We start from the raw sequence: 15,778 nt of genomic DNA, 5'->3' as shown, positions 1-15,778 counted from the left end.
GAGTTCATATAAAAAAACAAAATACAGCATTATGGTTTGGGGAGAATCATGTTTCATAGGTCCAAGAAATGCATTAACTATGTGTATATTTTTCTGCTTGCATTTCATAAGCAAGGGCTTACTTTATATTTCTCTCTTTCTGCCACTGCAGTCTATTCCACATTAAAAGCATCCCATAGCAGATGCAATTATTAACAGCCATAAAAAACCACTAGATTTTTAAGTCAGCATATCTTTTAGACTGCCCTAGCAGCTGCAAGACTCCAGTTCATTTGGTGCATTACATTTAGGACTAATGGAGCTTGTGCTACTTAATGGATCTAAAGAACTTGTCCAGCTATACAACATTATTATCTAATCTTAAGGTCAGTAGTTCTGTGGAAGCTCTCATGACATAGGCTAATGTAGGCATGAGAAGGACTGCAAAGTATTGACTGGTTTGGCATTATTTCACTCTGAAAATATTGATACAACATGGTGGAAAGCTATTGTTGAAAGAGACATAACTACTCTTTTTCTTACATAAACATATATGTATATACACATTTTTTTATAAATACATCTGTTTTTATTCACAGAGTCAGACTTGATATTGGATAGGGTATTTCCAGTATTAAAGAAAGTGAACAGTACACAAACTAGTAGATGGTTTCACTCAGCAACTACTTGGCCAGCAAACTAGGAGGGGCAAAGGCAGCTGTTTACATGATATATGAAGCTATTACCTAATTCTTTAAGAACTACAAATTAAAGGATGGGCAAATGATTGATGATTTTATGATTATGTAGTCAGAAACCCGGCAAGAGTAAGCAGAAAAATGTATACAGCTCAGGGAAGATGAATTAATTCTTCAAAGTAAATTTTTACTAATGACGTAACATTTATTTTATAAACAGCGCCACTGTGTTTGCTTTGGTGTATGAATTACTCACCTGCAGTTATGTAGTCAGATGGGTTCTGTAAGTTGCTGACATAAATATCAATATCCACTTTTGTGAGCTGAATTTTATCTTCTATATTCTGTCTTGATGATGACAAAGTACCCACAAATTTATCCACTGTATAAAGAAAGTCTTGTATCTGGCTGTTCTTCAAGCCTTCTTTCACAGCTCCCCAGTTCTGATTATTTTATGATTTATGAATAAAAAAAAAATTAAAATGAGGATCACACTTTCTTTTGTTTTTTGACCACAAAAGGTATTTTTCATTAGAAAGGTACTTCTTATTCATGGCAGTATATAAAGATTTATCATCATGCCATTTAAAAGACGCTCATCTTTATAGTGTGCCTTGATTTAATTATTCTATTAGACAAGAAGAGACAAACTAGCAAAAGGTTCTAAGAAATAAAAATGTCTCCGTGCTCTCACTGACTTCATACCAAATTGCATTTTTTAGCTTGATTTTTCTCCTTCCGAACAGAGAAAACAGATTCTAATCTCTTTTCCTGCTCCTGGGTGCGAGAAAATGATGGCATACAGTAACAGCATAAAACATCATCATTCTCAACAGACACTGAGCTTCATTTTATTTCCCACCTCTGAACGTGTACTTCCAGAGGAAACTTAACCAACTGTGATGCTTTGTGAGTGCCACAGGATAAGGACAATGCAAAGAAGCTGGATATTCTGGCTGCAATACAGTGCTTGCTGTCCACAGTCTACAATAAAGTCATGGATTGATCCCTTGTGCTGCCAGAAGGACTTGACACTTCTTTCAGTCTAGTTTTAATGAAGTCATCACAGTTTTACCTTAGTATGATTGTTATGTTATGCTCTCCTTTAACATAATAATTACAGTTGGTGCTATTGCTTGAAAATAAACAATAACTACATGAATTTCAAACACTTTTATACAAATTGCATAACTCCCCAAAAGGTCTGTATTAGACTTGTGTCTTCTTGTATCCTCTATTCTATGTCCAACTAATGCACAAACAGAACTGCAGCAGCCACATGCCTTAATTCCACATATTCTTGAGAAAAAAAAAAAAAGAAAATACTAGTTTTTTGATTACCTGTTGGGATTTAAGTGCTGGTATCATGATCTGGGACAAGAAAAATTCCAGGCCCTGGAGGGTATTTCCATTAGGACAATCAAACATACCAAAATTCACCTCCTTCAGGAAGAAACAAAAATTAGCAGAGTGCATATAAACTTCTGCAGCATTACACTATTTGAGTGAAATGCAGATACATGGCAGACATATGGCAGTCCATAACTATGTAGGTTCCATGAGGATATTGCCCCCCAGCTACCAAATTTGAATTAGACAGAAAATAAAATCCAACCAAATTCCAACACTTGCTCTTGAGTCACCAGAAAAGTCAGTCCCAAACTGTAGCAACACTCCAGCAAAGAATTAAAATTAAACATATAACATCAGTGCATTTATTAATTTTAACAGAACTATATGTCTATTTTTCTCATTTACAGGAACAGCTTCCATCTATCACAAATGCCTAAAAAAGGACAAAAAAATGTATCGGGCAAGAAATGCCTCTCTTGGTTGCACAGTTCTCTCAAGTTCATTGTTAATAAGCTTATGCTTAGGAAGTACTCCTTTACTGAGAGGGCAAACAGTGGAACAGGCTTCCTAGAGAGGCAGGCAATGTCCCAAGCCTATCTGAGTTTAAGATGCATTTGGACAATGCCATTAACAATATGCTTTAACTTTTGGTCAGCCCTGAAGTGGTCAGGCGGTTGGACTAGATGGTCATTGTAGGTCCCTTCCAACTGAAATATTCTATTTTATTCTATCCTATCTTGGTCTAGTTAATGTGAAGCAAGAAGCAGTAAATTGCTGAAGCTGGGGAAAGACAATACTGATGGGTGGAGTTTTATTGCAGAACACAAAGCATAAATTAGAAGAAGCGAGAGACTGCATCTTTTCCCAACACTATCCACTTATGGCTTCATTGGCTTTTCTGTTACCAGCATTTTGCACACCGATGTATACATCCTGAACATGGGCTGTGTGCTTTCTACTACCCCTACTGACTAGCCACTTTGGCTCTGGATATGCCTCTTTATCAGAGAGGGAGCCTCATTTAGAACTTCTGAACTGCACAAACATACACTGATTTTACCTTCATCATAATTGCTTCATTGATATGAGGAAAAGTGTACTAAGTTCTGCCCTGGAAGCTTCTACTCCCAACTTTGACCTGTGCAAAGACAGCGATTCCAGAGTGTTTTAGAAAAGCCTCTACAAATGATTTTTTTGTAGAGGCTTTTACACTCTTGGCCATCTTGGTCATTAATTTCACTAGTTTTTTCTTCCAAGTTCTCCACTGGCATGCAAAAGAACTGCATTTAAGACATTTAGTTGCTATGTATGGGTGAAATACTATGTCCTAACAATATTACAGTATTATAATCCCACTAGAGTAGTGGGATTATAGTAGAGGTTAGAAAGCTTTTTCCCATAAAGTGGAGGAATTACAGATGACAATCCAGGCATCATTCTGCTTGAGAAGTGCTTATGAGGAAAACCAGGTTTCTTTGCATGTCTGAACATGTTCCCTGGGAGGCAATGCCCACAAGAAAGGTCTCCTAAACTACTTCCTCCTGCAAGAGGGTGGGTTAAGAAAATAGCAGAAGGAAGTAACAGAAGAGCAATGCAGAAATTAACTGACCTCTATTTTTCCCCGTCAGATGCTTTTGACAATGCTAATTTCTCCCATATGACAATGTTTACACTTGTTGCAGGGAAGGGGAGATGGGGAAAATTAAGACTTCTGAATCTCTATGACAAGGGTGTTATACTAGCTAATCCATTTCTTTCCAATGGATGCTGAAGATTCAACTATTCTTGAGAAATAGCAGAAAAATGTATTTCTAGGGGGTTCCCAGGCTCTCCTTCCAACTGCTCCTACACAGCTCTCTGGGATAAACCAAAATTTGTTTTACCTTCTATAGAACCTAAAAATATTCCCTCAAATAATGAATGAAGTTTGATGACGATGCATGACAGTCCTTGTCAAAAGAGGGTGATCACAAGAGAACTGCAGAGAGAAGGCACCAAGGCAGGCAACTGAAGTGTTTGGACAACCATTATTTCTTTAATGTCTATTCTTAGGTGTTAGTATCTGGATGATCTTCTGCAAATATTTCCCAACTACATGAGTATCTCTCAAAATAAGAAAAGGTTGTTACAGCATATTTCTTATACAAAAGAAGCTATAAAGGGTTGAAAAACCTTCCATTAGTTACTTTCAAGTATCATCTTTATTTTAAAAGTCTAAAAGATACAGTTTAAGTGCAGCATTTCCATAATTTAGGCTCATTACTTAAAATAAAATCTCCTGGTTTAGGTCTTTACTCCCTATTTCCATTAAAATTTATATTTTAATTAATAATTAATGATGAATTTTTATTAAAATCTTGTTTTTAATAATATTGCACTAATTTATAAATCATTAGAATTTTACTTTATCACAGATACTTATTCACATGAAAAAGAACTTCTGTTAAACATAGAACTAGACATTTTCATGAAAGCATTCCCTACTTCTAACTCCAGTTGAGAGAAAAAAGGTCTGAGAAAATATTAAGTATACTGTAAACAGTGCATGATTTTGGACTGACCTGAGAGACATTTGATGCAGTTATAACTTCATCTGATGTCCTTAGGAAAAATGCACAAGTTCCTGTAAAGTTCTGTAAAAAGAACAAAATGCATACAGTTAAAAAGGATACATGAATACAGTAAAAGTAATTTAGTTGAAGCTTAAAGATGTGCTGAAAACAAAATCGTAAAATATTAATTAATTGTAAAATATTAATTACTCAAACAGTGAACTGCTTGCAGGATGTTTTAAATCTGCCCCTTTCAAATAAAATACTGGGTTTTCTCTCTCTAACATAAAAAATGCCCTTCTGGACAGACCTGTACTAAGAAAATGCAGTTCAGGGAGAGTTTGTGAGTTAGGCTGTTTCCCAGAGTCCATCCTTCTTGTATTCCCTGACAACCTGCAACTGTTGTATGAGAGCTGTTACATGACATATTCCTGTCTAATCATTTTAGAATCCATTTATGGACCTATCCATGATACTGTCTAATCTCTTTCTGAATCTGCCATCATAAATTTACTGAAAAAACCCACAGATATCCTCAGCTTTCAAACATCTAAAGTTCTTTTCATAAATACTTAGACAACAGATTTATTTAATTTTTTAAAAAGGGAACTTAAAAAAAGGGAAACTTGCTAAAAAGTTCCATCCAAATACCTTTTAACATGTATTTTCATTGTTTTGATGGACTGAAGTAATATAGAAGTTCCAAATCAGTACTTGAACGATGCTTATTTTTAATCTATTAGACCTAATAATAACTCAACTGTAATGAATCTGAAAAGCCATTCCAGTTGGTCCAACTGGCAGAGGAATGAACGTTACTTTTCCCTAAAAGCAAGAGAGAATTCTTCAGCTATATCTTTTCAAACATTACAATGCTAACATAAGCTCCTTGGGACCAACAAAAAAAAATAAAACAAAAAACCAAAACATCACTATGCCTTATTCAAAGAAAATTGTATATGGAATACCCAATTTCCCCCAAAAGAGATGGAAAGAAAAAAATTAGTCAGAAGTCTTAATGGCTACTCTGAATATGCTGTTGAATAATGCTTAGACATTACAGTGAGGAGGTTGTTATAAGAATTTGAATGGTATAAAGGATTTACTCAGGTATTTTTGGAATAATTATTATATGCAAGGACATATAAAACCACTGAAGAACTGTACTTTTAAACTAGAAGTGCACAAGCACTGGAAAATACTTGACATGCAATCGTTAAAAAAAGTTACGATCTGTGATTTTTTAACCAGGGTTTATTTGACCTGCCCTCCTCTCAGATAGTCATATCACTACTTCTTTACTGGTGAGTGCCAACTTCAGCTCAAGAAATGTTGGGAGATCCTGCATTATGAGAAGAGAGACTATATCCTTAAATATCTATCCAAGAATTACAAAAAAATTGTATAACACCACACAACTGTTACACTTTTTCAATATTTCTCTTTTTAAATGTCATCTAATCAATTTTTTCAACCATACCTCAGTGGAACCCATGGTAATAAACAACTTCTTCTGAGGCAAACTGTTCGTTGACGCATCTGAACTCAATGATGCATTTGACTTTTGCTAGCAAAATTATAAATAAGAGGTTAATAAAATAAAAATTCTATAATACAAATACTTTATCCATTTGAATATAATGAAGCTCATTCTGATTCACTTAGTAACTCCCAGATAGAAATCACAAGGTTGGCTTTCTCTGAAGAATAAGCTTTGCATGAATCTCCCAGTCCCCCATAAACAGTTTCATAGCCCCATTCTTTCAGGAAAAAAAAAATCAAATAAGAAGGGAGAAAAGTCTCAGAAAATATAATAAAATTAAATCTGAAGTGTTGCCTAGAGAAATTTCCTCTGTGAAAACCAACTGGTTATTTTGCAGAAAGAGCCATGTGCCTGGTCTGCAGTGCCATAATGTACTTGTGAGAGGGATTCACAAGCAATACTGTCAGCTAGATCCTGCCAACAATGCAAAGAAACTTAGCTTTCTGCCCATTTCTTTAACCATACATCACTGGAAAACTTTCTCTCTGAGAAACCTTGCTGCCACTGGTCTCTCTCCATTGAGCTGCATCTACAACCTCTTCTCTTCGAAGCAAGAAAAAAGTCTAAGCCTAATAAAGACCTGCTTCCCTCTAACTTTGTGTCATGCATTTTGGTAAAAAATCTGTTGAAACCTAGAAGAATGTGATAGAAAGTTATGTGGAATATGTCTGCAGGTATATTTCTCTTTAAAGTCGAAGAGAGCCTTATTCCAAAAAAGTCAAGTGTTCAGCTCCTGCTAGACTAAATGTGTGATGGATGATATACAGTGGTGGTTCCCCACTTCCACCCCAAATCAGCATTTGCTGAACCTTATGCACAGTTTCAAGTGAACATCATGCACCTAAGCTGGTGAAAAAAGAGAGATGAGAAGCAGCAAAGAAAGGTGCTTTGATAAATCTTGGTACAAACATGCCTACTTGTCAGGCCAATGGTCTGCCCTGGCCCATATTTTGTCTCCAAGAATGGCCAAAAATGGATAAGAACAGGGTAAGCATGTATAATACTGCCCTTGAGTAATCTCCAATTCTCCAATATGTTTGAAATAAAACTGTTGACTGAACAGTCAAATTAATGAGCTCTCTTCACTCATCAGAATGTGGTGGAAGATGCTAGAGATGGCATTCATACTTTCTATCAGAAACATTTATTTATATGCTATGCTGCTTCTGAAACAGAATTCTCATTAAATAATTTTTTAATGAGTAAAAAGGTCAAAATAAAACAAAATTAAATGTAGCAATGAAATGTTTCATTTAATCCAGGCTGGACATTTATTTCTGACTTGTCAGTTAAGGGAATGCCAAGATTTTTAGTTTCATCTTGATTTAAGTCAGAGAACAACACATTTATCCTGGAAACATGCATGCACATCCCAGTGAAATGAAAAGCTGATTCAACTGTTTTGACAGCTGAGCTCATTCTGTGCTTTGCAAAGTCTCTAAGCAATTCCAGTAACACTCAGAAGTTCTTTTAATTTATCTAGGTAATAATGATTCTGTAATTCATTCTTGCATTTAGCTGATGATCAAGCATATTAATCAGATTTCCTCCTCAACTAGCCTAAAATACCACCACATGGTGAGTTAGCTCTTCCCTATCATGGCTCCTCGATGGCATAATCTGAAAGGACTGATGAAGGACTTCTGAAGTTCTGAAAGCCCACAACAGTTGTGTTAGACAATTGTCAAGGTCACTTGGCACCTTCTGATATCACACATTCAGTGGAAGCTGAACAAATTATTTTGCTCTTTATGCAGAGGCTACTGCTTCTCAAAACTTAAGAGGAGAAAAATACAGCTTGGGGACCACAACTGCCTTATTTCTCGTCTTAGTTGTCCAAGCTTAAGATTATTTTCTGCAGAATGGGACAGACCTGAATATGAAGCCACCTTAATTTAGAAAGAAATTGCATCATTTTTCACTGTCTTGAATAACTGCTTTGTCCATTGTAGAACTGGTGTATTTCAAACCAAAAGAAGATGAAATAGTTCTTACATAGACAGCTCTCCCATTCCTATAATACTTATGCTAGCTAATCTAGTATTTTTAAACTCTGAATACTGTGAACACTGTCTCAATTACCTTTATCACTTTTGAAGTCTGGATTTTTACTCTACTTGGCTGTTTTTAAGTTTTCTTTTGTGAAAACAAGAACAGTATCAAATTATGTCACAGAACAGGGCATCCTCCCATTTCCATGTAAGCCAAGATGGATCTAAACAATGGATCTCATCTAAACAATGAGATCCAAGTTCTTTCCATATTGGCATGCATAGCAAAAAAAAAAAATCTGTTAAGATTTTCTGAATTTTGTAACAGTCAAGTGATTTATTTTTTTAAAAAATGCAACTTTGCCTTTGCAGAAGTAATAATGGAAACCTACCTGCAATATATCTTGGTAAAAGAAGAGCAACTTTTTAAGTCCACTAGGGACAAAGAATTGTTCTATAAGTTGAAACTAAAAAAAAAAGATAAAATTGTAGTTAATTGTGAAGTAGTTTCAAAAGACTAAAAATTTTGGAAACATTTTTAGCAATAAGAATTTAATTCATATTTACCTTGTCATCAGAAATAATAGCTTCCTCCACTTGCTGCTCACTCAAGTCTATACCATCTGCTAATCTTGATATCAAATACTTGTGTCTTCCATCTATCTGAGCTCTTCTCTCTTCTTTAGTTACTTCGGCTTGCTTGGCTAGTTCTTTTCTACTTTCACTGGAAAGTACTATGCTTTTCTTAACAGTTGTCTAGAAAATAAAAGTGTGTTATAGAGAGAGCATTTTTCCTCAGTTAAGGATTGTATTTTATATTGTTGATCTTTAAGCTGGTTTCATAAACTACTTCAAGCACGAACATAAAAAATTACATCTAAGGAATGCATAGGGAAAAGAACATTGATAATTAACCTGTTAGGCCAAAATTACTTCTCACTATAAAGCTGCTACTATGGAAACTGCAGATCTGAAACTTCAGATCAGGACCTCAGAACCAGACGTGGATCCAGGCTAAGGTCACAATACAAATCTAGCACTATTAAGGCTCTAATTCAAATCTCAGCTTTGTGAATCCAGCTTCCAAACTGTTCTATGTCCATATTCCAGATTTGGTACCAGATCTATATACTGCCAGCATTTTAATATATAATATCAAGTTGTTGCCCTAAAGGAAATAAATAAAAAAAAATACACTATAAAATCAGTCACCACATAAACAAATATAAGATTGATGATGAATGTGCAGGTCATATAAAGGTAGCAGCACAATGATAAAGAAGGAAATTAATGTAGAAAAAGGATTTTTCAAAACCTTCACATCAGTGTAAACAATACTGAAAATAGACATAGTGAGTAACATTTTGAAGTCAACAGAAAATCTTCAGAGGCTATATGAAAAACTAAAGATTTGGGTAAAAAAGTCACCACACTGATCATTTCCTGCTACACACAGCTCCCACTGACATGAGTATCTGGGGTCTGGAGATGCCTAAAGTGTGTCTGTACCTCACAATTTTCACTGAAGAAAAACAAAGATAAATTGTCACCTTACCAGTACTCTGAACTAGGAATTGTAATGATTAATACTATTCTTGGATTAAAAAAACAAAATGGTGTCCAATGTCCACCTGTGCCTCCTACCATTTAGCCTTACCCCAGATTCTGAATGGATGTGTTTCACTACTCGTCTCTACCTGCATTTCTTTGAGACCCGGAGATACAAAGAACACCTGAATACCTGTAGTTGTTGCTCAGTACCCTTCTGGTGTCTCTAAAAGCTACATCTTTTCTGATTCACCATGTTAGTCCCAACTCATCTATGTCAGTCTTTTATCACCTCTGATTTCCCTGTCAACAGCTGGAACTCTTATTTTGCATACGCCTTCTTTGCATATGCAATATGACCTTATTCAAGTATTCTTAAAAAATATTAACTTTCATCATGGCAAAGAAATGGCTATATCAGTGGATGATAGAAAAAAATACATCAAAGAAACCAAAATTCCAGTGACAGACATCGTGGCACAGAAATTCAGCGGCCTAACACCGTAGACACTTTTTAGTGGTTCACTGTTCTTTTTTTCTTGCAATTAACAGAGACCGAAGGAACCCAACACACTTAAGTATTAGACCAAGCTTTTGTCAGTGAAGACTTCAAGAAAAATCTGTAAAGAAGAAAATTCAGCAGACAAAAGGTACCTGAGTCACCACCTATTTTAGAATTAAAACACTTGCCGGAAGAACAGCAGTCAAAGATGATTCTGCGCCAGTAGATCCTAGCTCAGTGCTCCTTGTATTCAGGTTCCCTCCACGTCTGTGGTACTTACTTTCTTTGTCTAGTTAAAAAAAATGGCAAGTACTAATTATTCAGGTATATGCATAACAAATGCATTTACAAGATCTGCAGTGTTGTGTCTTCATATCTGCTGGCTAATCTCTTCTAGTGTGGGGAAACGAGACAAGAAAGGAACATTAGAAAACATGCCTCAGCAGAAACCCTTAGAAGCCATTAGGGAGAAAAGATGTCATATGATGACCTAAATCTCAAGTTGAATTTCAAACAGTGCCAACAGATAGCAAAAGACGTAAGAAAAAACAGTATAAGGTACTAGCTTGAAGAAATCAGTTCTGGAAAAAATAGAGACTCTGAAATACTCTCACTTTTCACACCTGCTATTGTCACTCCTTTTCTGTTACTTCTTTCTATAAATTCTCATTGTCAGTCTCGTATTTCTGACAAACTTGCTACTTGCAGAGACTTGCAAGACAACTTGAGCTCATGCTATACCTGAAGAATAAAGATTGATGATATTTGCAATAAAAACAGGACACATATTTTTAGGGCATGAAGCTATCTTAGTGCGTGTAATTATGTTCTGCTAATTGTTTGAGTCTCCTTAAGAGCTTTGGAAGTCCTTTAACTTATTTAATAAAAAAATTATTGCATGCTTTTGGTTTTTTTTTCTATAAATTAGGATTTGAATATTTTAAGTAATTTGAGGAACAAATAAGAGTATTTATGTTTTCCTAATACTAAGTACAATAACTTATCTCCAGTCAGCTGCCATTTCTCTTTTTAAAATTTTAATTACAAAGCATTCCTAAATATTGCTTTATCTCTCTTTAACAGAAATACTGTTTTAATTAGCTTCAAAAAGATGATTATTTGAAAGCACTGAACAATGCTATTTGTAATTTCTACATCTTGCTTTCAGTCCATTTTATTTCTCCAAATATAATATTTATGTCCCATCATTAGCAGCAAATAGGATCATCAGTAGAGCATCCAGTAATGCTAAGGAGCAGCTCACTAAACTTTCATGAATTACTGTTTAATCTGTTCTAAATATATGATAAAACTGAAATTCTGATTTCCTTATAAATTTTCTTACAGATTGTATCTCCTTTCCCCTGATTATAATGTATTATTCACAGAATCACAGGATGGTTGAAATTGGAAGGGATTCCTAGAAGTCTAGTCCAGTCTCCCCTGCTCAAGCAGGCTTACTTACAGCCAGTTGCCCAGGACCATTTCCATATGACTTGTGAATATCTCCAAGGATGGAGACCCCCTAACCTCCCTGGGCAACCTGTGCCAGTACTCGGTCACCCTCACAATGCAAACGTGTTTCATGATGCTCAGAGAGAACCTCCTGTGTTTCAGTTTATGCCACTGCCTCTGATGCTGTCACTGGACACCACTGCAGAGAGCTCGACTCCCTCTTCCTTACACCCTCCTTTCAGGTATTTATATGCATAGAAAAGATACCCCTCAGATCCAGCTCCATCAGCCTTTTGTCACTGAAGAGGTGCTCCAGTGCCTTCATCATCTTCATGGCCTTCACTGGACTCTCTCCAGTATATCCATGTCTCTCTTGTACTGGGGAGCCTAAAACTGGACACTGTACTCCAGGTGAGGCCTTACCATTGCTGAGTGGAGAGAATGGATTACCCCCTTTAACCTGGTGGTAATACTCCTCATTCAGCCCATGGCATTATCAGCCTTCTTTGCCACAAGGCCCCATTGCCAGCTCACGTTCAACTTGGGTGTCCACAAGGACCCTCAGGTTCTTTCCTGTCAATCTCTTCTCCAGGTGTTCAGCCCTCAACTTGTAATGTTGCATGGGCTTGTTCACCCCCAGGTGCAGGAATTTTCACTTCCTCTTGTTGAACTGCCTGAGGTTCCTGTTAGCCCTTCTCTTCAGCCTCTGGAGGTCCCTCTGGAGGTCCCTCTGGAGGGCAGCACAACCCTCAGGTGTATCAGCCATCCCTCCCATTTATGTGCCATCACTACCCTTGCTGAGGTTACCCTCTGCCCCATCATCCAGATCATTAATGAAAATGTTGAACAGGACTGGACCCGTACTGACCCCTGGGGTTCACCACTACCTTCTGGGCTCCCGCTGGACTTTGTGCTGCTGATCACCACCCTCTGAGCTTGTCCGTTCAATCAGTTTTCAATCCACCTCACTTTTTGCTCAGCCAGTCCACACTTCAACAGCTTCTATTGGAGGATCTTACAGGAGTGAAGGGGAAATTTAAATTTTAACCTCTCAGCAACAGTAATTTGTAAACTAGGAATGATCTGGCATGAAGAACAAAAGGGCCCAAGTGAAGGAGGTGTTAAGATGGCTGGAAGCAGGAATGCCAGAGGCAGAACAACTCCCAGTACGGGAGCATAGTTTCCCCTGGTAATGAGATAAGAAACAGCCACATCATTGTCTTGTAGCCATCCTGGAATGCCAGGCTGAGAGTCTACCTTTGGGCAGCAGAGCTGGTCTGAGGTGCTCCATACTGATGCAAGTGTATGTAAGTGTATACAAAGAATTGCTTCATCAAGCATCTTTGCAGACTTCTTAGAGAATCGGTTATGGTGTTAAGACTGTCCGATGCATTGTTTATTAATTTTTATATTTATTTCAGCACAGTGTTTAATCCACTTCAAGAGGCACAATAAAAATTTCCCAACAGGAGAATGTCAAAAGCATAGACCCATTTGTTTATTTACATGTACATATTTATTTATTTATGAAGCTGCAATCTGCACATTGCAGTCCCTACACTGGCACATTCAGAACAGTACATACCCACTCAGCTATTTAATAATTGGTTTTTCATTTTGTTCCTGGATTTCTTTTCCATACAAAGCCAACATGAAGTACTTATTATTTTCTCCCTTACCTTTTTTTATAGCAATGAGAGGTGGACAGAGATCAATATGAGGTTTGGAAGAAAGCTGCATTCCTCTCAGTTGTTCTGATTCCTGCTGTGCAGAGTGACCAGGAGAGGAACTAGGCTCGACTCTTTCCCCTAACTCGGTCTCACCTCCCACAGTCTCCTCCATCTGCACCGCCACACAAAAATCAACCTAAAATCAACAAAAAATGACTGGACAATGTAATATCCTATTAACCACACCTTCAGTATTTTTATCCCTGTTACAGCATCAGTATCAGACTAGCGAGGAAGGGAAAAAACAATTCTCTACTTGTGGTCACTGATTTAAAAAGAGAAGATCTAAGCAGATTTCAAAATGATAAACGCTCCTCTAAGGTTGCCTGTCACCAAAACTTTATTTCTAATTGCATAACTATAATTTCCCTCCAATTAAGCTGCTGCAGGTGGGAACTCACGTGTTGGGGCGACAGGTTAAGCTTCTTCTTAGACGGCAGCTGCAGGTCTGGCTGCGAAGTGCTCGGCACAGAGTGTCGACTGAGGCACTTGATTAGTGTCAAGCAGGTTTTAAAGCCTGCGGTCTGCCTGGGCACTTGGCGTTGCCGGCAGCTGCTATGGCAACCCCTACACAAACCCAGCTAACAACCCAGTCCCCAGGAGGCACCTCGTGACGTCCAAATTTCCCACTGGATCCAACAATCCAGTGCTAATTTCATAACTACTTGTCTTTTAAAAAGCACCATATTTTTTTCTTACATATAAATTAAATCCTAAGCAGGCAGCTTCCCTGAGCTAGGGGAGGCCACGATGAGCTGCATCCCAGCAGCCACACTGCGTTCCTCGACACATCCCTTCCTGGCATGGCAGCACCCTGGGGTCTGGGCAACGCATGAAGAGACCAACAGTGCACTACGTGAGGACTTCCCCTTCTCCTCTGACGGGCACAGGCACTTTCACACGGATCTGAAGGTACCGCGTGATTTGCAGCTTGTCCACCTGTGGCACCGCTACAGAATCCCAGAATCAATTAGGTTGGAAAAGACCTCTGAGACCATCGAGTTCAACCTATGACCGAACACCACCATGTCAACCAGACCACGGCACTGAGTGCCACGTCCAGTCTTCCCTTAAATACGTCCAAGGATGGTAACTCCACCGCCTCCCTGGGCAGCCCCTTCCAATGTTTATCAGCCCCTTCCAATGTTTATCAGTCCCTTCCGTGAAGAAATCACTCCGCGTGCTTCCTTTTTTTCCCCCTGACGATACCCACCGCAGCGGGCAACCATTCCAACTCGCAACTCACAGGACTCGTGCAGTTCATTTTTTATTTTTTATTTTTTTTTAACCATCTCAGTGACCTTGAACCTGGCCCCAGAAGCACACGCGGTGCCCTTTTACAGCCAAACTGTAAAAAAACCCCAACCAACCAACCAACCAACAAAAACCCAACAACAACAACAACAACAAAAAACCCCCCACCAGGCAGGAGGAGGAGTGGGAGGAGGCGCTGGCGTCGGCGGCCGCGGCCGCGTGTTGCGCCTGCGCGGCCGGGCGTGCGCCGGGCGCAGCGGGCCCTGTTCAGCGTTTCGAGCAGGGGCGGCGCCGCGGCCCCCGGTAAGCGGCGGCCCGGACCTCCGCGCCCGGCGCTTGCCCCGACGCTCCGGGCTGCCGCCCCGCCGGAGCGCCCCGGCGGACCCGCCGGCTGCCGATGCGCGACCCCGGTGGCAGGGGAGGCGAGGGTGGGGCGGAAATGGGCCCGGCCATCCGGGGAGCCCCCGGGGATGGCGGGGCGAAGGGGCTGCTCAGGGCTCCTCCCGTCCCGGGGCCGGGCTGCGGGGCGAGGGAGCTCGGCGTGCCCGAGGGCGGGTCTCCGGCCTTTGCCCGGCAGGGACGGGCACCTGCGTGGATGCGGATGATTCAAGTTTAGCCACCTCTGTCAGGGAGGAGCCGGGCGGGGCTGGGACTGCTTCCTCCGAGCTTTGGAGTTTGGAGGGGTCATGGCTTAACCCCAGGTGTCGCTACGTGCCTCCATCCCAGGAGCTCCTTTCTGGAGTGGCAGTGGCCTCCCTCCTCCCGTGAGTTGCCCCCAGCGTGAGACCCCAGGATAAGGGTGCGCTTGCAGCCAGAGCTTTTCCAGGACTGCTCGGGACTTAGTTTTGTTCACTTCTGCCTATATTTTGCTCTGAAGATGTTTGTAGCTTTACAGTCTCCATGTAAAGTTGACAGGTTTCCTAAACTTAGCCCTTCCTTGTTGGTTGTGCAATAGCCTGTCTGTGTCAGCAGATTGGTTACAGTGTGCTTGGCTACTGATTCTCTTCACATTGTCTGCTTGGTAGTAGCTTGTGTGGGGTAAAGCTGTTGTAACCCTGTGGAATGTATTTGGAGTTTTCAGTAAAGGCAGTAATTCAGGATCAAGCTCTCTGCTCCAGCATACCATTTCTGTAGTAAATTCATATCTGAAAGAAACTACTATTTATTTATTTA

The 15,778-nt window shown here is 39.3% G+C and overlaps 1 protein-coding gene across 1 annotated transcript in view; it reads right to left on the bottom strand.

The window, feature by feature from the left end:
• The window catches only part of LOC103756797 (dynein heavy chain 5, axonemal), a 153,905-nt gene extending 140,442 nt beyond the window's left edge, over nt 1–13,463 (bottom strand). The window contains exons 1-8 of the mRNA XM_025894875.2: nt 13,301–13,463; nt 10,355–10,455; nt 8,684–8,872; nt 8,509–8,583; nt 6,063–6,149; nt 4,592–4,663; nt 2,019–2,120; nt 934–1,120 (exon numbers count right to left, since the gene is read on the bottom strand). Of these exons, the coding sequence (XP_025750660.2) occupies nt 934–1,120; nt 2,019–2,120; nt 4,592–4,663; nt 6,063–6,149; nt 8,509–8,583; nt 8,684–8,872; nt 10,355–10,455; nt 13,301–13,463 (976 nt within the window). The remainder of the gene's footprint in view (nt 1–933; nt 1,121–2,018; nt 2,121–4,591; nt 4,664–6,062; nt 6,150–8,508; nt 8,584–8,683; nt 8,873–10,354; nt 10,456–13,300) is intronic.
• Between the last annotated feature and the right edge of the window lie 2,315 nt (nt 13,464–15,778).

The sequence above is a fragment of the Manacus vitellinus genome, unplaced genomic scaffold, assembly GCF_001715985.3.
Source record: "Manacus vitellinus isolate BGI_N305 unplaced genomic scaffold, ASM171598v3 scaffold_17_pilon, whole genome shotgun sequence".
NCBI classification, from domain to species: Eukaryota; Metazoa; Chordata; class Aves; order Passeriformes; family Pipridae; genus Manacus; species Manacus vitellinus.
Note: the sequence above shows the minus strand (reverse complement) of the source record. Positions and strands in the feature narration are given on the sequence as shown.